This window comes from Cavia porcellus, unplaced genomic scaffold (assembly GCF_034190915.1).
Source record: "Cavia porcellus strain 051 isolate PalLab524CR breed Dunkin Hartley unplaced genomic scaffold, mCavPor4.1 scaffold_6, whole genome shotgun sequence".
NCBI classification, from domain to species: domain Eukaryota; kingdom Metazoa; phylum Chordata; class Mammalia; order Rodentia; family Caviidae; genus Cavia; species Cavia porcellus.
Window position 1 is genome coordinate 54,467,866 of NW_026947489.1, and position 23,496 is coordinate 54,491,361.

Sequence of the window (23,496 nt, forward strand, 5' to 3'; positions counted from 1 at the left end):
TGATCTGTCACATTTCTTTAAGAACTACACATCAGCACCTGGCTAGACCCATTTACATTGCTTAAAACCAACTGAGGGAATAGGAAAATGTCCTAGCCAACTCTGTACATATCAATATACGGAAATAGGACCAGGTTTAGCCAAAATGCAGACAATTGTTCTTCTTTCAAGGAGAATCATCCAGGTGGTTCTCCACAGTCATCCTCGATGCATTCGAAATAAATTTCATTATATTGTTGGCCCCATTTCCATCATAGATTGTGGAGCATACCTTTTAATGATTAAATGTTCAAAGTAATAACTGGAATTAAAATGAACAAACATCACAGTTTGAATTTAGATAACACAGAGGCTGCTGTCAACAAGGCTTTTTCAATCTGGGGTCTAATTTCTTTAGTAATTAAGTTCCTCTGGAAAAATAAAATAACCTTTTAATTTTAATCTGATTAGAATAATGAGCCTTGCACTATGAACAATGAAAGTAGTTATATTCCATTTATAAATTAATTTTGTTATGAAGAAATAGTCATAGAGATTTTTCCCGAAGGTGTTCTGGTCTGTCATTTGGACTAGCTAAAGGGATTTTATAAACGTCTTCCACTGCACATATGATTCTTCAGGATTGTATTTTAGGGCTTAGAGATTGACCATTTATAAGGTTAATGTTCTTGAGAGCCCTATTCCAGAAATGAATTTCAGGACAGAGTTCATCCAACCTCAATCATAAAAACTAAAATCAAGAACATAAACAACTATAGATAATTAACCATAATGCAGTTTGGGGAAATATTTTGGTGAAAATACATTATTCAAAGCATCAACTTTGTTGGAGGACTCAAAGAGACCCCTTATGAAAGCATTTCAGTATTCACTATGGCTTGACAGCTAACTGGTTTTAAGAATAAGACTGAATCTGCATAGAATTTTATACTACAAAAGATTTTATATGCATTTTTCTTCATGCTTATCTGAAAGGCAAAATATAAAAGAAGTAAAGAATTCCCTTAGATTTTCATAGTCAGGAAAAAAATCTCTGAACTGGTAGAGATATTCTTCTGATCACAAAAAGAACATGGATTAAGATTTAGAATTGTTCTTTTACAATGAGAAACGGTCTCATAAAGTAACCACAAGCGCTAAAAAGCAGACCTAAATGTAGAAATTTAAGCACTGTTTATTTTACATTGGTCTAATTAAATACCAGGGAGGAGAAGGGAAATAAGACAGAAGGTCAATAAAATGTTTCTTTAAGTCAGGGTATGCAACTGTGCTACTGGGACCAGTCCCCTCCATACCTCCCTAATATACCCAGCTCTTCCAGCCAGTCCCTCTCCCTATACCACTGGAAACCACTGCAATACCTGGGGCTGTCCACCTCTGACAGCAAGCAGAGATGATAAAAAGATGCTCCACTGTATAACTCAGTAGGAGGGAGGTCAATGTTGATGAGTCAAGAATGATGCAGGGTTCCAGGAAGATCTGCTGATAATAGATTCAATGAAACTTAAAATTTCACGGACCACACTTGTTTCTTACTGCCCCACTCTGGTTGCATTCCACAGTCAGCTCATAAATCTTTGAAACTCATGTTCGTGCTCATCTCTCAGGTTCCTTCCTTATGCCTGCGTACATTTTCTGTGCCCATCGTGATCTGAAGCTCAAATTTCTTAACAGAAAATAAAACAGACACAATATGTGACCTCAAGAAGCTTATAGTCAAATGGTGCAGGGTAGAGAGGAAACTGGTAAACTAGTAAATAAACATTCAGTGGAATGAAAGTTTCTATGAGGAAAATTAAAACTCAAAGGGAGAAAAGGAAAATGATATTTCATATGCAGTAGTTATGAAAGGCCTTCGATGTAACAGAATTTATACAGAAGTTTGAAGATGGACGGCAAAACCAACACAGATGATCCACAGAAGGTCAGTTCTCCATACACCTGTGGCCATAGCTCTGAATGAAATTCAGAGGCAAGAGAAAACTATTGCACAAGAAATAATGTAATGTTAGTTACATTTTTTTTATAAAAAGGTAGCATTGTGCTGTGGAAAAGAGACTGTAAGTGGAAAGAATGCATACAAAGCCAGTAAACACACTATTGAAGATTATCCAAGTTATTATAATTTTATAGTATTAAAATTTGTATTCTCTCCCATATACATGTATAATAATATACATATATTCTAAAATAGATATTTCAAAATTTGATAATTATTTGTATTGATTGTCTTTGAGCCAGCATTTTAATTGTCATCTATTGAAATAAAATATGCTCAGTCAATATTACTTAATTAAAATGTAACATTCTGAAAGATGCATGGTGTGTTATTATTTGTAATGATATTTACTATAATGTGAGTACATATGACAGACATGTGACCATCTTCTAGGTTCCAACAGGCCTTGCTTGATGAAATAAACCTATCTTAACTAATGACTTTTCCGGAGAAAACTACATAGGAAATAGTCTTGACTTTGAGACCACAGCATCTACAGTGCGGCTGTATGATGGGATTATTGCAGGACAGACAAAAAAAAAAAATACATAATCAAATGAGCCTGACCATGTTTCAGTGAGGTTTTATGGAGACATTAAACTTTGGATTTATGAAATTCACACATGTCACTAAATATTATCCCTCTTTTGATTTCTTTTGAACCACTTAATAATGTAAAAACCATACTTAGCTCACAGGCTATAGAAAAACATGTAGCAAAGAGCTGGCAATGGCCTGTGTGTGGTTCACAGCCGGCTGGTGTAAACTATCAAGGGCTTAGGTCTTTCATCTGTGCTTCATTGATTTACTCTGGTTCTATTTTTAAGTATCTCTACTTGTTAATGTTTTTTTTTTTCTTTAATGACATTGAAATGTATCCTCAAGGAACTTCTATGTGAGAATTTCAGATTATGCCATCTGGAGCAGACTAGAACAAAAACCTGTTCCTTTAGTCATAAAATAATACTTCCCAGCATTGGACAAAGAGCCCTGACTCTCTGACTCATTGGACTTCTCTGTCTCTTGGTGTTTCCTAAACTCTCCAGATACTTGTATTCCATGGCTGCTTTGCTGTTTGTGCCTTAATTTCCTAATTATTCTTTGTAAACTGGATACAAGTCATTAAGCCATGTCCATCCAGTGGAGAGATCAAAAGAATGTCTATCTTCAAATGTCTTTGTATTAGCAAACAAATGTGATTGTTGTTGGTAGATATTATTGGATTCTTTTCTTGTTTTTTTTTGAAATATAACCTACTCAATTGCAAAAATGCCTTGTTTATAAGTAATCAGGTATTGTTTCCGTATCATTAGTAGTGAGTTAGCATAGGTAACTATAAATATGCATTTTTCTTTTTTTTTTTTTTTTTTTTTTTTTTTTTGTCTTTTTCCTTTTTATCGGTACCGGGGATCGAACTCACGACTGCTTGCTTCCAAGGCAGGCGCTTATGCCGCTGAGCTAAACCTCCAGCCCCAAATATGCATTTTTCTATAGTACTTATTTTATGTAAATTGTAACTAAAAATGTGGCTATTGAAAGGAAATAGCCAGTACAAAAATATTTTATATAAAGAACTATTAAGTAAAAAAGCACAAATCTGTTTTCTTATTCAAGAGTAGGATAAGGCAAATTTAACATGAAAATAAATTCTTAAATTAAAATTCTTATCCTCATCTCTCAAAGGACTTTATGAACCTGTTCTTCTTCCCCAGTGTACCAAAGGATTTCAGTCCTGTTTATTTACCTGATTGGGTTGTATTATCCTTTATTTAGTCCAGTGGAAGATATAACCAGTTATGATGTTAAAAAAATACTGAATCATCCAAATTACAAGAAGCACTATATTTTCTTAAATGAAAATACCTTAGTTTTATTTCTAAAGCACTAACTATGTTATTTAAAAATTGTGTTTACTCCTTTTTTCTAACAAGTTGTCATTTTGACTCCTTAGTTGACTGTAGTTAGTAACCATGAATTTTAAATTGTAAAATAACTGAGAGTAAATTTCAAAACCATCACTCAGGATAAATGTCAAATAAGTGCAAAGGTAGATATGCTAATTGCTTTAATCATTGCATATCAAAGCTTCACAGTGTGCTCTATAGATGTACCACAGATGGTTTGTCAACTTAAAACTGTATTTGGTATATATGTGCATATGGTATATATGGTATATGTGTGTATATGCAGAGTTTGCTAAAAAGTGTATATTCAATTCAGTTTTTCTTATATATTTGCTATATTTGTATACTTAAATTATATATAAATTTTGTATATTTAAATTGTATGCAAATGTAATTATATGTAAATATATGTATATAATTATATGTAAATTGTAAATGTGTTTAAATAATACATGTAATTCAATTGTGCCCAACTAAAGCAAGTTTTATTTTGCACCTCCCAGGTTCTGGATTGAATGATGGACAGTGGCATGAGGTTCGTTTCTTAGCCAAGGAGAATTTTGCTATTCTCACGATTGATGGAGATGAAGCATCAGCGGTCCGAACGAACAGTCCTCTGCAAGTGAAAACTGGCGAGAAGTACTTCTTTGGAGGTAAGGAAGTTGTTATTGTTGGCCTTCCTAAAAAAAAAAAAAAAAATACAGTAAGGTTTAAATATGAAAGTACTCATATTTAATGGAGTATGTGTATTTAAAACTACAAACCCCAGGATATAGCAATCTGTAATTCCAATGAATTAAATAGAATTGAAAATTTGTGTTTCTCCATGATAAAAATATCAGTGAGATGTCACTGTATGTTTTTTAGTCCAACTCAGGTTTTTAGAGTATAAAACATGAGATTCTGACTACCATTCATTTTTGTAATAGTATCCTCAAGAGTCAGGTCCTGAGAGTATATGTGAGTCATCCAAAAACTGCTCCATGCTTTACTTTCTTGAGCAGCAAACATTTTATTTCACAGGATCTTTGAATTAGAATTCAGAAACAGCTTAGGTGGGTATTAATTCAGGTCTCTTTCTAGGTTTCACTCAAATTCCGAACTGTAGCTTCATTATTAGAAGCCTTGTAGAGTTGGAGGGAATGCTTCCAACAGGTCTCACATGCCCTGAGACAGCTTGAGTGTTAATGGTTCCTGATATCCATGTATTAATCATTGCTCCCCAAGGTGGTGCTACTGAGAGCTGGTGAAACTATTGAGAGATGGGGCTTTTCAAAAGGTCCTTAGGCCACTGGGGCCTTGAAGGAGACTGTGGGATCATGGTCCCTTTTGCTTTCTATGTTTGCTTCGGTCATGAGATGAGCAGTTTGTTCCACTGTACAGTCTGTATTTCTGACTTCTCACCTCCATCAGAGGCTAAAAGCAATGCCCATTCATGGACTAGACATTCTAAAATTGTAACTCAGAAAAAGCACTGCTTTTCTTTTATAGGTTAATTATCTCGGATATTTTGTTAGAGTAATGGAAATCTTTCACATACCCTATGGTCTTTCGGTGCTGGTTGGACTCCTCAGTTCTCCATTTGGTGTATTTCTGCAGGCATATTCTGTTACTTATGATTGGAGAGAGAGAGAGAGAGAGAGAGAGAGAGAGAGAGAGAGAGAGAGAGAGAAATATAGAAACAGAGAAAAGGAAAGGAGAGAGGGGAAAAGTCAGAAAGCCAGAAAAAATATTCCCAACATGTGGCACAGTCATGGTTTTTATTATTGTTTCTTTATAATATAATCTTGACAGTAACCTTCTACCACTCTTATATACATAATTTGTTAGAAGTAAGCTAGTAAGACCAACCCACACTGTAAGAAAAGCAATTATACACAGCTTTGAGTGCTCAGAGCCAGAGACAATACGACCACTATGGGCAACCTCATGAGAAGCCATCATTTACAAACACTTGGTTCTCAAGCAATGAACATAATTCATGAAATGGAAGACTCTACTCTGGAAGAAAGTGTATTGTACTGTGACCTGGTCTATCCTCTAAGTAGCAAAATACATCTTGCCAGAAAATGATATTTTATCATGAATGATATATGGAGACATGTTTTATTAAAGTGCTAGGTGCGTAGTTTAGATTAGTATAGCTTGCCATTAGATTGTCTTTCTCATCCCAAATCATACAATATGAAATATAAAAGCCATGCATCAGATTCTTAAGAAAGGCTTTGGTTTAAATTTTTAAAAATACATCTGGATAAGTATTTGCCTTTGAAAATATTTCTATTCATATTTGTATAGCTCTTTGGTTATATAAATACATATTTACATATCAGTACGTGTCTTGGTCTCCTCCGAGTTATTAGAGTAAGCCCACATGACAGCCTGTGTTGTCTGCACTATTTCCTACCATATCCCCAAGGGTCCTAGAAAGATTCCTGGAATTTAAGAAATGACCTATAAATATTTATGAGTGAATTAGTAAATCTGTAATATAGGCAAGACAAACATTTTATCCCAAGTTTTCTGGAGAAAGAAGCAGATGCCCTAGGAGCTTTGTGGCGAACTTCTGAACACAAGATCTCTAACTGGGCAATTTTTTTCCCTCTCATGAGTGACAGCTTAAGAGACAAAAGTCCCAAACTTTCTCTACACTGCTTTCATCTATCATGATGTTTATTGAAAGGTAAGACTACATTGATTCTAAAAAGTTTTCCAGTAAATATTTGATGAATAGATGAAAGTCGGACAAGATGTCTTATAAGTGAATGAATTCGGGCTGATTGATGTAGAGAAAAGAAAGCAACTTAGTAATGAAACTTGTTTCCCTCCCTAAATATATTCAGTACGACTGGCTTTTGGCCAACAGCCCTCACTACTGTCATAGAAAATAGATCGCAATTGTCTGTTGAAAAGCTATCGACAATCTCTAGCCATGTCTTTATTAGAAGATTACTATTTTGGGGTAGGCTTGCTGAATACTGAGAGCAGCTTCCATTTCCCTTGATCTAGATGGGTAAGCAGATGACTGTAACCACACATTTGTGGCTTGGAGTTCATAGGATGCAGGACTTTATGGTGTGCTAGGTATTACTGCTTTACAGATTATGGTTTTCAAATCTAGCAATTAGGACTTCCTGTTGGATTTGTGGTCTGCTTTATGGATGCACTGTCAGCAAATGATCATGATGTTTTAAAATATATCCTCCTAGAATGAATCCTCACCATATAAAAGAACCACAGGAGAACTCATTGCAATACAGATAGAATCTCTGGCCTTAATTTTAGAACTTTCAGACATAGTATGCTGAAAAATTGAAGAATTCTAGATTTCAAGTGATTTTGATACAAATAATGTAAAGAATTGAATTACAGATCAGCCAGAACCTGCTTGCATGTACAACTATGTATTCTTTTGGAGAAATAGCATCAACCACTAAAATGTGAGATGCATGAGAATCAGCTAATGTTCCTTAGCTTTATAGCTAGGGAGCAATGAAAGGAAGTCATAGACTTAGTGCCTGTGATTTTTACATTTACTAGCAAGTAAGCTCAACATGGTTAATGCAAACTGTGTGGGAAGCTCAACTACTGTCCAGCTCTCTTCTTTGCCAGAACTAAATAAAATATTCTCAAGAAGCAGCAAGTCTGAATGATAGGGTTCAGGTGTCCTCAGAACCAGTGCTAACCCCAGAGAGATCCACTTCTGAGCCAGGTATCAGGGCTCAGGTCACAGATCTCACTGGGTTCTGACACCATCTTCATACCAGGCTGGGGCATCTCTAAGAGATTTTTGCAAATGACTTTTATATTCAATTTCAGCTTTTAGATCTCTTCTCTAATATTGATGTTGATGAATAAAGTACTAATTTAACACAAAAAGCCCAATGTGGTGTTCAATAAGTTGGCTAAGAGTAGACAACAAATTCCTCCAAGTAGCTACCTCTGAAGTGGCTACAGTGTATCTGATCTAATATCCATACCGGTCTCCAGCTGTTGGCTTCCCCATTAGAAGTGAACTGCCTCTGAGTTGTTGCTTCAACTGCAGCACACAGGTGCACTATAAAACTTCACACTGTGTTGAAAAATACTCTGTAAGCTTCAGATGTTATTATGGACACACCTTAATAAATACTAGAGAGTAAAGAATTGACTTTGAGGTAAAACATAAGCTTTGGCATCATGCACATCTGATTTTGGAGCATGGGTTTGCTACTCAGTGGATGAATCTTTTAATGCTTTCTCTTCTTCTTTTCATCTATTTCATGGCAATATAATCCCGTCTGTGAATATTTCATATCATGATGTGCAAAGACCAGGATGTGATGCTAGAGGACCCCAAATACTGAGTATCTCTCCAATTTATCTTAAATCTTGAGAAGATTCAAAGACTATTCCAAGAAAGAGTTGAATCTTCATAGTATTGCTCAGTTAAAGGTCTTTTGTCAACTTGTGCGCTATTAAAGAAAGAAAAATAAAGAGGAAAAAACTGTGATTTTCCTTGTCTCAGAAAGCTTTACACAAATTTTTCTAATAGTCAACTTGTTATCCATTCTCCTACGTCTGTACTTTGTGTCTGTTGGACTTTTGATTTCTTTTCGCTGGCAAGCTTGGTTGTTGCACATAGGAGTGTACATTTTCTTCTTTGTGATTGTTCCCTGAAATTCCCAGGAAAAATCTCAATTCTCTTTCATAACACCCCAATCATATACATAATCACTGAGGATTCACTTGTTCTCTTCTTGCTTGAAGATATACAAAATAAGAAGGATACTAGTGATTTGTGGTGTTTTTTCCACAAAAGAGGTTAGCTTTCATCTCTATATCTCAACTAGAACTCCTTTAGATAATGCTTTATAAATTTTAATAACAAATAATTAATCATTGATTAATAATTAATAATAATTAAATGCTTTATTAATTTTAAGAATAACAAATGTGACAATCATATTTATTCATTGACTGATTACTTAGTAGTCGGCAATTGGACAAAGGCCAGGATCCATGGATAAGAGAGAACAGAAAAAATTTTTAAAGTTTCTACCTATGTTAGCCTTGTTGTTTTTATTTTTCTCTTTGCTATCACATAAAAAAAAAGGAAACAAAGCTGTGGTAGGAATTAATGGAGTTGATTTCATTGGAGAAGGAGTTCTGAGGAGCACGGGGGAGGCAGGGGGTATGGAGCACACTGGAGTGGCAAAAGAAAAGAGGAGTAGGGAGCTGTGCAGAGAAGGCAGGGGGAGGCAGCACGGGCGTTTGTGAGGTTAGCAGAGGCCACACCCTTCCTAGTTACTAATCCAGAACCACCAGGATATAGCTGTCTCATCAGTTCCAGCTGTTAGAGCACAACCCATATACAGAGCTGCTTAAAGCACAGAAATTTCTCCCAGTTCTAGCAGCTGGAAGTGCAAGATCAAGTTGCTGGCAAACTTATTGTCTCTCAAAGACAAGGTTCCTGGCTTTTATATTGCCATTTTCTCATCATATCTGCATAGCATGGGTAGGGAGAGAGAGAGAGAGAGAGAGAGAGAGAGAGAGAGAGACAGAGACAGAGACAGAGACAGAGACAGACAGAGAGACAGAGAGAGAGGCAGACAGACATACATACAGACAGAAACAGAGAGACAAAGAGCATGAACACGCTTAATGTCTGGTCTCTAAGAGCACTAATGTCACTAGGAAAGCTTCATTCCATGACATCCCTACCATCCAGTTGGCAGCTTGTTTCTAGCTCTCTTGTTTCTTAATCATTTAATATAGGACAGTCCTCAGTCTGGCACATACTAGAATGTGTAAATGCTTCCTTAAAATTCTAACATACTTCATAAATTAGTCATGAACAAGCCTTTAAAAGAGACTTCTTAAGAATCTTGGAACACTTTGGGTAGCACAATGCATCACCAGGATACGTATGGGGTCTCACAGTACTTCATTCAGGACTACTCTTCAGGCCTGGGGTTGTACCTGCAAAAATTTATTATTTGGAAGTTTTTTTTTTTTTTTTTTTTTTATAGCTTCATTTTTTGCCTTGCAAAAGAGAATGTATCAGCTTCTCCCATGAGCCAGCAATAATCATGTGGGCTGGGAGGAGCACCAAAAAGCCACCTGGTGCCCTCCTGTGAGCGAGTGGCAGTCATGGGCTTGTAACAGAACTGAGAAGCCACCATGCACTCTCCCATGAGCCCAGTGGCAGTTGTGGGCTTGGAGGAAACCAATAAGCCAGCCCATGCTCTCCTGTGAGCCAGCTGACATTCAGGCTTAAAGAAAAGAAGACCAAAACAAGTGTATGTTAATGACTTAAGTAAAAAGAAAGGCAATGCAATACAACTTGTGGGAAGTCCAGGAAAGTCAGAACTCTCTTAGGAGTAAGGACTCTCTGCAAGTGAAGATAAGGACTTTTCTGGATCACCATATTTATTGGGTTTTCACAGATTCAAGGGATGTAAGACGAGGAGGGTGCATTGGAGGCAAAAAAAAACCCTCAAAATTAGAACAGAAGAGTAAATCTTGCTAATTAAGAGAACTGTTTGATCTCTGAGAATGATAACTTTTTTGCTCTGAAATAGGAATGTCAGCAGCCCACGGGGGCTGCCTCAGCTGTGGTGTCATCTTGACTTCAGGACACTGTGAATATGAGCTTTTCCAACATAGCCAGGTCCCCTGGTCAGAAACTTAACCCTTCTATAGCCGGTCTCTCACAGTACTGGATGCTGAAGGACTGAAACCAAGGTGTCAACTGGGCCGTGCTCTCAGTAGGTTCTGGGGATGGATCTCTTGACTTGTGTAGCCACTGGGAAATGTCAGCAATCCTTGGCATTTTTGGGTTTACAAATATATGCCCTGTCTCCATCTTACATCTTTTTTTACTCTTTGGGGCTCTGTGTCCAGATCTCCCTCTTTTGGTAAGAACGGCAGACAATGGATTAGGACCATCATGATCACTACCACATCTTCCTAACTTGATTATGTTGCCAGTACCCTCTTCCCAAATTGGGCCATCTTTACAAGCTTGGGGACTCACAGCTTCAACCCATCATGTCAGAAGATACAATTAAGCCCATAACAAGTTTTCAGTGAAATTTTTGTAACTTTTTTCTAATGGGAAGTCACTGTATTCCTTTTTTTATTAAGCTTTTATTTTTTATTTGTGCACTTTGCCATACATAATGACTACATTACTTGGTAGTTGGTGCAGGTGTATAAATGTCTCGATTCTGTTTTCGTCTCCTTTCCCTCTTCACCTCCCTCTCATCTCCCTCCATCTTCTCATCTCCTTCCTTATTGAGAAAGATCTATCTTCCTACCAGATTTCTTAAACAAGACTCATAATTCTAATTTTATATTATCTATTTTCCAAAATGGATCATATAGGAGTTAAAAGTCAAACTAAATGTGAAAAAGGAGGGTAACTCAAGGATAGAGGTATTCAAACACAAAGCACTAGTAGAAAAATCCAGGGAGTACAGGATGAAAACATCAAAGCTGATCGAATTTCCAAGTGCAGTTTTGTTTCCTGTAAGTAGGACTGAACACACATTTGCAAGGAATTCAATGAAAAACATGTCTAAGATAATGACGTGCCCACACACTTGAGAAAGAGTGAGCACTCATTGAAGGCAAAGGTGAGAAGGCTTTGCATAGAATAAACAAAACATAGACAGGAAGAGGCATCGTTGGTGAGGAAACACAACACAGGCATAAGGAGCCCACTTAGGAATCAGGAAAGGAACACAAAGTCAATGCAAAACCAAGAGCCTGGGAGCAAGGCCAGGCTTGGAACAAGGGCAGAGAATCTGCCTTTCTTTCTCCGGTCAGCCTGGACATTACAGGGGTTTATTAAATTTTTTTTTGTCTTTTTTTCGTTTTTATTGGTACCAGGGATCGAACTCACGACTGCCTTCCGTTGAGCTAAATCCCCAGCCCCAGGGGTTTATTAATTTGACCTTGAGTTTCAGTGCAGTGGGACACTGCCACTGTCAAAGAAATTTTGTAATAATAACATTGGGAATAAAACAACAATGTATACAAAACAATGAATGCTCTGAAGGTCCCTCTAGAATTTAGTGTCCAGGATAACACAGGATGAATAATAAACTATATCATCCTGATGTCCTTGGGTCCTCACACTGAAATTCTGCAGAATGGTATCTCTTGAACAGAGGAACACAGGTTGGAAGTCACAGAGACAGGACAAGGGTTTCCAGAGTTGCTCCTATAAGACAACAGTAAGGAGAGTTCAAAGGAGCATCTTGACACCTGGGGCTGTGTATGTAACTCTTATTGGCAGTAAATAAATCCTCCAAACTTATCATATAAATGCTGAGCAAGTGTACTCTCTGTCATATGAAAGGTATGCACGATAAATACCTTCAAAAGAAAAATATGTTTCCCATCTTGTGAACAGAAGTGCTCAAACTTGAATTGTAATTAGATCAATGTTCAATTTTTCTTTGCTACCCGAAATAATTCTCAATCTCTTTTATCTTTTTCTGAGTCTGTTTTCCAAATCCTTAGACTTTGCTTCCAAATATGCTTTGATGTTTCCATTTTCCATTTATCTTTTGTATTATAGAACTGAAATCTGCTATCATTTATTTATATCTAAAGGGATTGTGAAGTCCTAGTATAGCTGAGACATTATACCAGATGCAGGTGATATAACATGACCAAAAAGATGTAAGCTTGAACTTCAGAGAGTGTAGAATTTCTGCTTCCATATGTTTCAACTTTGTAAAATTATAATTTTTACTTATTTATTTGTGTGTGTGTGTGTGTGTGTGTGCACTGTTGATTAAACCTAGGACCTCTAAGCTACACTCCTAGTTTTTGTTTGTTTAGTTTTTTTTTGTTTTTGTTTTTGTTTTTTTTTTTTTTTCTTTTTGAGGTAGGATCTTGCTACATTGCCTGTGCTGGGCTCAGAATTTCAATCCTCCTTCCTCAGTGTCCCATGCCCAGTTTCACTTTACATAATATATATGATTCTCTCATTGACATATATTGCTCTAAAAGCATGCCTGTGGAAACTTTTGCTTTGCTTTTAAGGCATTTTGACTGATTGGATGAAGCCCATCTATATTATCAAGGATAGTCTCATTTTCCTGAAAGAAACTGAGCCGAGCTCACCTCATCTGGAAAATATCTCCATGTCCACACTTAAATGACTGTCTTATTGAATAGGTTGTACACTAACAGCTTTTCAAGTTAACACAAAAAACTAACCATCTGGGGTACTTTTATATATCTTGCATTTGGCATCTCAAGTGACAAGATAAGCAGTTGTCTAGTTTAATCTACAGACACTAAGAACTGATTTAACAGTTTTCTAATCAAGGGTTCTAAGTGTTCTAAATGCATGTGTTTAATATTAAATTTGTGTTTTATAAAGTTACTGCTTGTATTTTCTCTCTCATTGTATTTTTTTTTTTTTGTATTACAAAGAAAAGATTAATTTAGGGCACTAATTTTTAAAAATTTCTTAAAACTTCAAATAATATTTCTATATGCACAGAAACAAAACCAAATGGAATCTTGTGCCTGTGATCACAATAATCAGTTATTATTTATTTGGTTTCTTTGTGTTTTTAATTTCTTTTGGAGAGCATCAGTTTTGTTTTTTATGTGTTTGTTTGTTTGGAAACTTCTCTTTTTGAACTAGAAAGTCAGTTTTTACTGGTTATGAAACCTTGCTGCTGTTAAATTTTTAAAGATGATCCAAGTTAAAGAAAAGGAAGCTAGTTGTTCTAGTCTTATTACTCATGAAATAATCCAATGGAAAAGCCTTTGTTATACTCCTACTTTTTCTCTTCAAAATTTTTCTTTCTACTTTGAGTTTTCACTTACTTTGGCATCCAGCTAGCACTCAGTATACTGTTACCAACCAATATCTACTCTCCAAAGGAATGTTGCAGATTTAGAGAACTTTGTGCGACTTTTTGACCTTCAGGATCCTAAAGGGGCTGAATCTCTAATGATAAAAGTGCAAGTATTTTTAGACTTGGGAAACGAGGTGAGGATATGAAAATTAAGGTATACTAACATTCAAGGCTGCCAAAGGCTGGTCCTAAAATTACATTGCTTTTAAATACCTCTCCCACCAACAATATAAATAAATTTCTAACTCTCTTCACTATTTGAATCTCTGATCTTCCAGACTCTTCTATACTTACACATAATGCCCAAAATGCACCAGCGCCACCTATGTAGCCCTGATGTGTACCACCTACAAAAACCACTTCCTCTTGTAATACAAAGCTAGAGGTTCTGAAGAAAGACCTCTCTTTGCAGATTTTTTAAATAGATACAACAGTGGGAAATTAGGAAATATGACCATGGATGTTCATGAAGGCAGGCTCAGAAAGTCTTTTAATGCCTTCAGAATTTTTCTTATTACGTTTGGGCTATTGAACAAATTAACATGAATCTAGACTTCAATATGTATACATGGCTTAGACTGAATCTTTGAAAGAAAGAAATATTTGAAGGGCAGAAAAATACATGTTGTGGGGAGAATGGCTCCTGGAAAATGTGTAGTTGATGATACAGTGTGAAAACATTTGCTGAGAGATGAAAAGGAAGAAAAATTTTAGTCAAGCCTGAGGGTGGAAATGTGAACTCTCAGGTTGAGTGAAGCAGGTGTTTAGAACTGGTTTAGAATTTTAGAAAAAAGAAGTAATTGTGCTATTTGCTAGGCTAGGGCAAAAGTGTATTAAGAGACCACCAAGTGAAAGATTTGGGGTATTTGCTAAGATAATGCATGTTTAGAACAAGTTTTCATATTTTAATTTACACAAGAAGCTTCTAGAGTGCTTTAGAAAAAGTCTTGCCTGTGTCATTAGTAAAAATTTGATTCAGGTGGTTTGAAGTAGGGTCCAGAAACCAACATTTTAAACAGTTATCCAGATAATTTCATTTCTTTTTAAATCACTCGGTAGAAAAAATTCATCAATTAAAGTGTACAATTTAAGATTCTTAGTACGTTCATGGAATTTTATAGCAATCACCACAGTCTAATTTCAGGTAATTTCCACCCCCTAAAATAGATCTATCTATCTCATTAAAAGTCACTCTGAAGTTTCCAATTTTAAGATATCTACTAACCCACTTTCAGTCTTTATAGATTTGTCTATTCTGGACAGTTTATGTAAATAGAGTCACGTAACAAGTTATATTTGTGACTAGCTACTTCTACTTAGCATAATGTTTTCAAAGTTTATTCAAATGTAGTTTTCTAAATTTAAATACTTATATTTTATTCCTATTTATTGCTGAATAATAGTCTGTTATTCATTCATACAACATTTTATCCATTCACCAGTCAGGGGGCCTGTAGCTGCCTTGACCTTTGGCAGTTATGAACGGTGCTGGTATGAACCAGTTCATACAGATTTTTACAGGAACATTTGTCTTTCTTTCTCTTTGGGACTTCTTAGGATTAGCATTTGTTCTATCATATGAGAACTCTCATTTATTATTTTGAGAAACTACTGAGTTGATTCCTCAGTGAATACAGTGCTTGTCATTTTCACACTTCATAAAAACACTAATTTAGATAATTGTTTGGGGATTGTAAGGCAGGAAGAAAAGAGATATTCATGAGAGTTTGATAACAAGTTCCTCAAAGTGAAGGTAAGAACTGGAAGAGAGAAAATTGTTTAGAAAATAAATACAGGACAATGGTGGGAGGTAAGAAGTAGCAAGTGGTGAATTAAGGATCCCTGCTGGAAAGTGAACAAACGAGTGGGCATTTTTATAAGATTAAGTGATACCAGAGAGTCAATGAGAACTCATGTTTAATAAAAGAAATTTTGGCAAAATTTTACTCAGCCCATTAGTCAGTTTTTCAATGGCTGAGGCATACAACTGGCACCTTCAAATTAAAGGGGAGATGTTACGATGGCCTGTAAATTTCCTCAGATGTTTCACGTTGCTGGTGTCTCTGATTTCCTGGAGTTTTACTGCACATTTTATCTCATTCCCACAGCTTCATGAAATGTCCTTTCATGGGCTGCTTGTCCAACTTTCCAACTTTCATGTTTTCATGGGAGCCAGTTCATGGTCAGCTACATTCAGGGCAAAAATCCTCATGACCAAGCAGCAGGGCAGAGCAAAGATGCTCAGTTCATGGAGATAAATAAGCAGAGCAGGGAGGAGTACTGAGGAAGATGTAGCAAGAGACCAATATGGATCCCAAATATGCTCTGCCATGACTTTCCAGACACACACATCCAGAAATATGCTTTACTAATGAGGCTCTCATGCCAAACAAGTTAACACAAGTAAAGTTAATGGTGCCGTTCCGTATTCTATCACCTCGGCATCAAAATACATCCCATTAAAAACCATTTTATTTCCAAGTACACTTACTAACAAGTTAATAATGCTGCTGACCATGTTACATTACTGTGTGCACAAACCCAAGAATGAAATATTTCCTTCCACCAAGGTCTCAACAGTTCCAGCATTTTCTAAAAGTCCGAGTCAAATCACTGCTGAGACTCAAGTCAAACTCTTATCTATGAAACTCTGTAAAAATGTTTAAAAAGTTGTAATATCCCAAGGTACAATGGAACAGAAGGAACATTCCCATCCCAAAAGGGAAGAAAGGGGACTAAATCAATTTTGAAGCCAGCAGGGACATCTTAAGTCCCATAGATGCCAGTCCATGGCTGGCATCTGGGACACACAGTGATGAGATGTGAGTGACAGAGGAGTTTGTGAGTCCCACCACTACGGCCTTGCTGGTTGCATTCCATATAGTCTCTTTCTGGGGTTTTTCTCAAACGATGGCCTGTAAATTTCCTCAGATGTTTCACGTTGCTGGTGTCTCTCATTTCCTGGCATTTTACTGCACATTTTACCTCATTCCCACAGCTTCATGAAATGTCCTTTCATGGGCTGCTTGTCCAGCTTTCCAAGCCTTCTTTTGAAATTTGGTGGAATCCTTCTCTTGCATTCTGTATGCTGTTAAAATCAACATCATAAGGAAATACCAATGTCCACGGTCATTGTGAACAGTGGCCAGGCACTCCTGTACCTGTGCAGCAGCCTCACGTACACCAATGGCTGACTACAGTGAAATGAAGTGAAGGGAAACCAGTTAACTAGGAAGCACTCACTGAGCAGGGGACTGAGGAGCCCTCTTTCCAAGTGAAAGATCTACATTTTTGTACCTTGCATTCAGCAATGGGTGGGGCATTGCTAATTCCTGAGATGCCCTCAAGATGTCTTTTTTCTCCTGTTGTAAAAAGTACTTGATTGCATTTTCTTGGTGCTAGTGTTTTCAGTAGCCACAACCCTTCTGGCCCCCACCTTGCACATGTCTTCTTCTAGGAAAAAATACTTCTAGGACAAAAAAATCTTAAAATTTTAAGATATTTTTGCTTCACTTTTTAGCCCTAATTCTCATGATAAATTGAGTTGAACTCAGCTAGCAGTGCCCATGCCACAGTATAAACATTAGCCACCTTGAAATTTCCTATGACAGTCAATTAGTCTACCTTTCTTAATTTCCCTCTCCTAAAAAAGTCTCAGGACATGGGTAAAATATAGTTAACTTTGTTAATCAGAATGTGACACCTATATAATCCAGTCCAACCGCTAACGACCTCTATGTTCATGTTGCTATTAGCCTTCCGGTCCTCTGAACTCTGACCCAAATTAGCCATCAGACTCTTCTTACAGCATTCTAGGATTCTCTAGTATGCGTCTGCAGACCTCTCCAAACTCCTCCCACAAACCAGTTCCAAAGGCTTCTAAACCACATAGGTAGGTGTAGTCACAGCAAGGATCCTACTTCTCTGGTATTAATTTTTCTATGTTAGTCAGCTGCCCTGTCACTGAGATACAGTACCTGGTATCCACAATTTAAAGAAGAGATTTAATTTAACTCAGTTTCAGGAGATTTAGTCAGCAGTTGGCTGACTCTAAGGCAGAAACTTCAAGGTCTAAAGCAAAATAGAACAAGGTACCTAGATCTTGGGGATTTAGAACTAGAATAGGGAACAGTGTTAGAGAACGTTCCAGTGCCCATATGTAGTACTGAAAATTGTTTCTCCTGAGCCTCCTAGACACACTCAACCATGTGCTTTACTAATTCCTTTGGTAATTCCCAATGCATTCAAGTTGACACAATTCAGCTTCACCACCAACAGTTACTTATCTAATTTGTAAATGAAGATATAATACAGTTAGCACTGGATTACTTTTTAAATCAAATTCATTAAAATTTAAGGACATACCATAAATTTGCATTTCTAGAAATTTTAATTCACATAGTTTTGAAGGAGTATAAATAATGACTATAATTGTATGATCATGGAATAAAGTATAAGAGACTTTGTTGAAATCTCACAGTCATCTACAACCAGAAAGACCTTCAATAGATAATAACAGAAAAAATTCTAAAAGATATTAGGATAGCTGTATAGGATGGAACATTATATAGCCACTAAAAGTCATGATTTGGAAGAATAAAGTTACATGAGAAAAATGTTAATTACATGGTTTACTAAAATAGAAAGAAAATATTTTTTGTACAGAATGTCTTGACAGTTTGATCTTCACAGAGCACATTCATTCCTTCCACAATCTTATTTATGCCAGGGCTTAACTATTAAACATTCATTACTTATTCCTCTCATAAGCAATTTTTTTACACTTTTTTTTTCTTTTTTCTTTTTATCGGTACCGGGGATCAAACTCACGACCGCCTGCTTGCAAGGCAGGTGCTTATGCCGCTGAGCTAAATCCCCAGCCCCCTCTCGTAAGTAATTTTATAAGCCACCTGCCTCTCTTCTGTTTTGCTGCCTTCAGTGAAGACCAGGATATGAGAGTCTCTCTCCAGGAGCACATGAGAAGTTCCTGATTGTTCTCTGAGAATTTCACTCTATTCTATTCCCTTTCCAACCAGTGATTCAGGTCGATTTTGTCAATTTTCCTATTCTTGTCATTGTCGCCAGAGCTCTCCAAGACTTCCTATTGTTCTCACAATAACAACAAATGTAATAACCTACACTACAATGATCCAAGAGTTCAGCTCCTTTCTGTGCTGCACACATCACCCACAAAGCCCTTCTTCCTGTCTCCTCCCAGCACTGAACTTCTGAGTTGCTGGACTGCTGTGCCCCTGTCTCAGGGCCTCTGTATATTCCATGTCTTCTCTCTGCAATGTTCTTCAATGCAGGATGATTGATGGTGCCTGATGAGTTTGACTTATGATGTTTTGACCTTATAATGGTACAAAAGCAATTCTCATTCAGCAGAAAACACACTTCAAATTTCTATTTTTCATCTTTCTCCGGGTTAGTGATATATGGTTTGATGTTCTGGAAATGTGAGCAGAGCCAGTGAACCACAACTCCCAGTCAGTCAAAGACCAAGGAGGGTTGAAGCACTAAGACTCTGGTGTACTATGTTGCTGTGCTAGGATATTTGGCAGGTGGGTGTAGTCAGTGAATTTTTTTTCTCATGAGTTTTTAAAATTGGGATAGGGGCTGGGGATTCAGCTCAGCGGCATAAGCACCTGCCTTGCAAGCAGGCAGTCACAAGTTCGATCCCTGGTACCGATTAAAAAGAAAAAAAAAAAAAAAAAAAAAAAAAAGCAAGTAGAAAATTGGGATGAAGATTCAACTACATTATGTAAACCTATTAAAAGTCTGTGAGGAGCATGTGTAGTTAATTAGTTCTGAAATCTCACCCTGTGTGATGATATCCTTAATCTGATTATTGCCACAGAAATCTTCTAGTGTATAGTTGATAAGTTATACACACACACACACACACACACACACACACACACATATCTTGGGGATATAATTTTACTTCCTTCTAAGACTATCTCTTGGTAGCCTTGTGTTCTGATTTCTGGACATCTATTTAGCATACAGTTTTCTTAACCTATTACAGCTCCTGGATTGGGGATCTTCCCATCATTTTAGATTTGCATCATACACAGACGACACCTTCCATTTAAAGCAGTTTCACTTTTATCACAGCCTCCAAGCTGCCTGGTTCTAATCCAAGTTCATCTCTGTCTCAGAAACATTGCTAACACAACAAAAAGAAGCTGATCTATGCCAGTTTGAGCATTTCCTAGCATTAATTTCTATTGGCAGTAAGTTTATTTTCCAAGGAACACCAGTTGGCAATTTGACCAAATATTTTACTATGGTGTAACAAATTCTCCAAGCTTTCCAAAAATATAATATAATATTCAAGCCTTCCTGGCTGCATACCTACTAGAGTCAATTCTAAAAATGTTGTAAGTTGTCACATGTAATGTCTTATTTTTTAGTCTAACATCAAATATGACATTAGTTTGGATTAGGTCCAGCTCTGAATGATAGAAATTATTAAGACAGAGATTTTCTCTGTACAGAAAAAAACAACAGTGGGTACACTGAAGCTGGTGTAGTGTTCCATGGAGTCAGAAAGCTATACTTCTGTCTTTCCATTCTCAACATTCACTAGGCACTTTGAAAGCCCTAGCCGGAATTAAAGCACCTTATCAAAATTCCTGATAAAAAATGTAGAAGAAATAGGGAAAGTCTGGCCCTGGCCCTTTAAAGCCATTTCCCAGAGGTCTCATGCAACAAGTAGATGAAAAGATTTCATTGGCTAAAAGTTAATAGTTAGCAGCATGGCTACACTCAGCTGCAAGTGAAATGCAGTAATAAAATGCCCCAGTAAACGTCTATATTCATGCAAGAGAAGGAAATAAATATCGGAGATAATTAGCAGTCTTGTAACAACTTCTGTACTTAATATTAAAGATTGATATTAACTTTGAGTTTGATTATACTCTGTGTGCTCAATTTCACTTCATAAAATGATATTCAATATTTATCGGCTCCTTGGGCAATTTTTGAAAATTTGTATATGACTGTTAAATTTAAGATTATTGAGTTTGGGTGATTCATTTATGTGGGTTTATTTCTTGGAAAGTTTTCAATTATCCATGACTTAGCCTGAAGCTTTTTATAAAAAATAATTTAGGTAATATAGCTAAGTGTTTTTAAAAAGTGGTAGACTATTATCTAATTATGCATTTATACATCTCAGTCACTCCCAGTTGTATTTTATTTCCCCTTCTAAAGCCTAATGCAATAATTTCAATTTAAGAAAGAAAAATTATTGGACCATTTCCCAAAATACTAGGATCTTTCAAATTTTATGTTGGTTTTTACCCAAGTTTTTATTTGGCTCAGAAGATAAATGATTACTTACAGTTTTTAGTTTTTGTATGGTTAAAATACAAGGAGAATAAGAATGTGACCATGATCACTTCACTGGTACAGTTACCAGAAGGTCAGGGAAGTTAGTTTCGGCCTTGCAATGATATCTATAATTTTTAAAACAATTAAGCTACATCAGAATGTTCAGGAGAACAGGAACTACCTTTACTCATCTCAGTTTATCAGCATCTACCATAGAGCCTGGGGCATGCCAAGTGTTCACTGAGCAGCTGCTCAATAAAGTAATAAGGGTTATTTACCACATATTACCTATTCTATTAGAAGTATTTGTATTACTTCATTTAAGAAGAATGTGTAGATTAAACATTTTGGTTGCCTTTTTATGTCCTATTTTGTTTCTTTATTATTTTAAAAACAAAACAAAGAATAAAAATGTTACAGAATTTCAAATCAAAATAATAGGATATTAACACTAATTAATATATTGAATATTGTTACCTTCAAAGTAATTGTTCAGATTGCAAGATTTAATCATGAAAAAAATGATCAAGCAATCAAACAATGAAAGTAAGCTATTCTTTTTGTTGAACTAACAGAGACTAGTGGTATAGTTATCTATATTGTATAATATATATATATATATATATTTTTTTTTTCCTTTATTTCTTCTCCCTTTTCCCCTTTACCAGTTGTTCTTTCCTTTTAAGCAATTTTTTGGCTTTCATTGTTGCAATATCTATTGTATATTTTGGATTGTATTTACTCTTTCAGTTTTTTACAATAGAGGATACAATATTTATAAATGCTAGTCTGACTTATTGACTTATGAGTATGATCTCAAGTTGCATTCATTTACCTATAAAAACCTCAAGCATATCCTTAGTTATAGCTGAGTAGTACTCCATTGTATAATCCTTGATTGATTCTATTTGTATTTTTTTTCTTATTGCTGATTGGACCCAGGCTTTTCACCTTAAGCTCTATCCCCAGCCCTTTTTATTATTCATTTTTGAAACAATTTTTTATAATCTTATTAATTAGAAAGTATCAGATACATTGTAATGTTTGATGCATCATGTCAACTTGAGAAGTCTGGAAGCTTAAATAAGTAATTCAGCAGTTTCACATCCTGGGGTGTAAATAACATGGGCTTATTGTTCTAGACTATTGTACACCGTGTCAACTTAAGATGTTTACAAGTTTAAGGAAGTGATGCAGCAGGGGACAGCATCCTCACTTTGCAAACATCCTGAGCCTGTTGTAGAGGAGGGCATGGAGATGGCATGAGTGCCACACCCACCTGAGGGCCAATATAGAGCTGGTAGCTTTTATAAAATGTAAGGGGGGAAAGAGACTTTTTTTCCCTTTTTGCTTTTGGTACCTTTGCTGTCTTCTGTTGCCTTGAACTGTGCCACCCTGCCTTGGAGCCAGAATATTACAGGCTGGAAACCTCACAAACTGTGAGCTAAATAAACTTTTCCTCCTTTAACTTTGGGTGTTGGAAATTTTGTTCCAGCAACAAGAGAAAAGCAAGTTAAGACACACTATTTCTCATTAAACATGGAATTTACTCAATCTTGTATTTTATCTGAGTGTAACACGAAAGTATAATTTAGTATGATCATTCCCTAGACATCAGCTTCAAGGTCAAAGATATACTTTATAATACATTAGTTAATCCTTAATTAACGCTCGAATTTTCCTTATACAACCTGCGCTAAATCTTTGCAAAACTTATTTTTAATATTGTAAGCATATGCTGTCCCATAGAAACATACATGATCTATTTCTCAACTCTTTTACAGAGAAAAAGTCTTTTAAATTATTTAACACATAAAGTGATTTTTTCAAAAGTAGAATTAATTTCTCTGTCACTGAAGAAGGTAAGCAGAGAATCACTTCTGCAGTTTCATTGTTTGAAGCAGCACAAATACCCACTATAGAAACACGTCATTAAAATTCTATATCAGGAATGGGAGGACAACCTCCAAATTTATTAAAACAAACATTTCAAAAGATTTGGGAGAAATAAAACTATGATACTTAAAAAGAGCTAAAACTAATGCATGGTAGTGTATGCTGTTTAACATTCCTGCATTGAAATGTTTATGCATTGCTCTGTGAAATCACACTATTGGGTTTACCTTCTGTGGCCACTGCTACTTGTACTTGTCTTACTGAAAGGACAAACAAATAAAATATCTGACTGGAAGAAGAATTTGAGAGTAAGGGAAGAGATACCAATATTTCTAATGTAATAAGAATTTTTCACTTCAGCCAAATATACATGAAGTAAAGTTTGTCACTTTATCTTAAAGTTTAGAGTTTGATAGCATTAATTAATTAATACATTTATCTTGTGTACATCATTTATTTATTTTGTACATATCACCACAGTGGATCT

The 23,496-nt window shown here is 36.0% G+C and overlaps 1 protein-coding gene and 1 long non-coding RNA gene across 2 annotated transcripts in view; one reads left to right on the plus strand and one right to left on the minus strand.

The window, feature by feature from the left end:
• The window catches only part of Cntnap2 (contactin associated protein 2), a 1,917,858-nt gene that overhangs the window by 962,884 nt on the left and 931,478 nt on the right, over positions 1–23,496 (plus strand). Inside the window, exon 9 of the mRNA XM_063250667.1 lies at positions 4,407–4,556. Within this exon, the coding sequence (XP_063106737.1) occupies positions 4,407–4,556 (150 nt within the window). The remainder of the gene's footprint in view (positions 1–4,406; positions 4,557–23,496) is intronic.
• LOC134476450 (uncharacterized) overlaps positions 4,382–23,496 on the minus strand; it is a 33,667-nt gene continuing 14,552 nt past the window's right edge. Inside the window, exons 2-3 of the long non-coding RNA XR_010048119.1 lie at positions 5,444–5,515; positions 4,382–4,583 (exon numbers count right to left, since the gene is read on the minus strand). This is a non-coding gene — a long non-coding RNA (uncharacterized LOC134476450). The remainder of the gene's footprint in view (positions 4,584–5,443; positions 5,516–23,496) is intronic.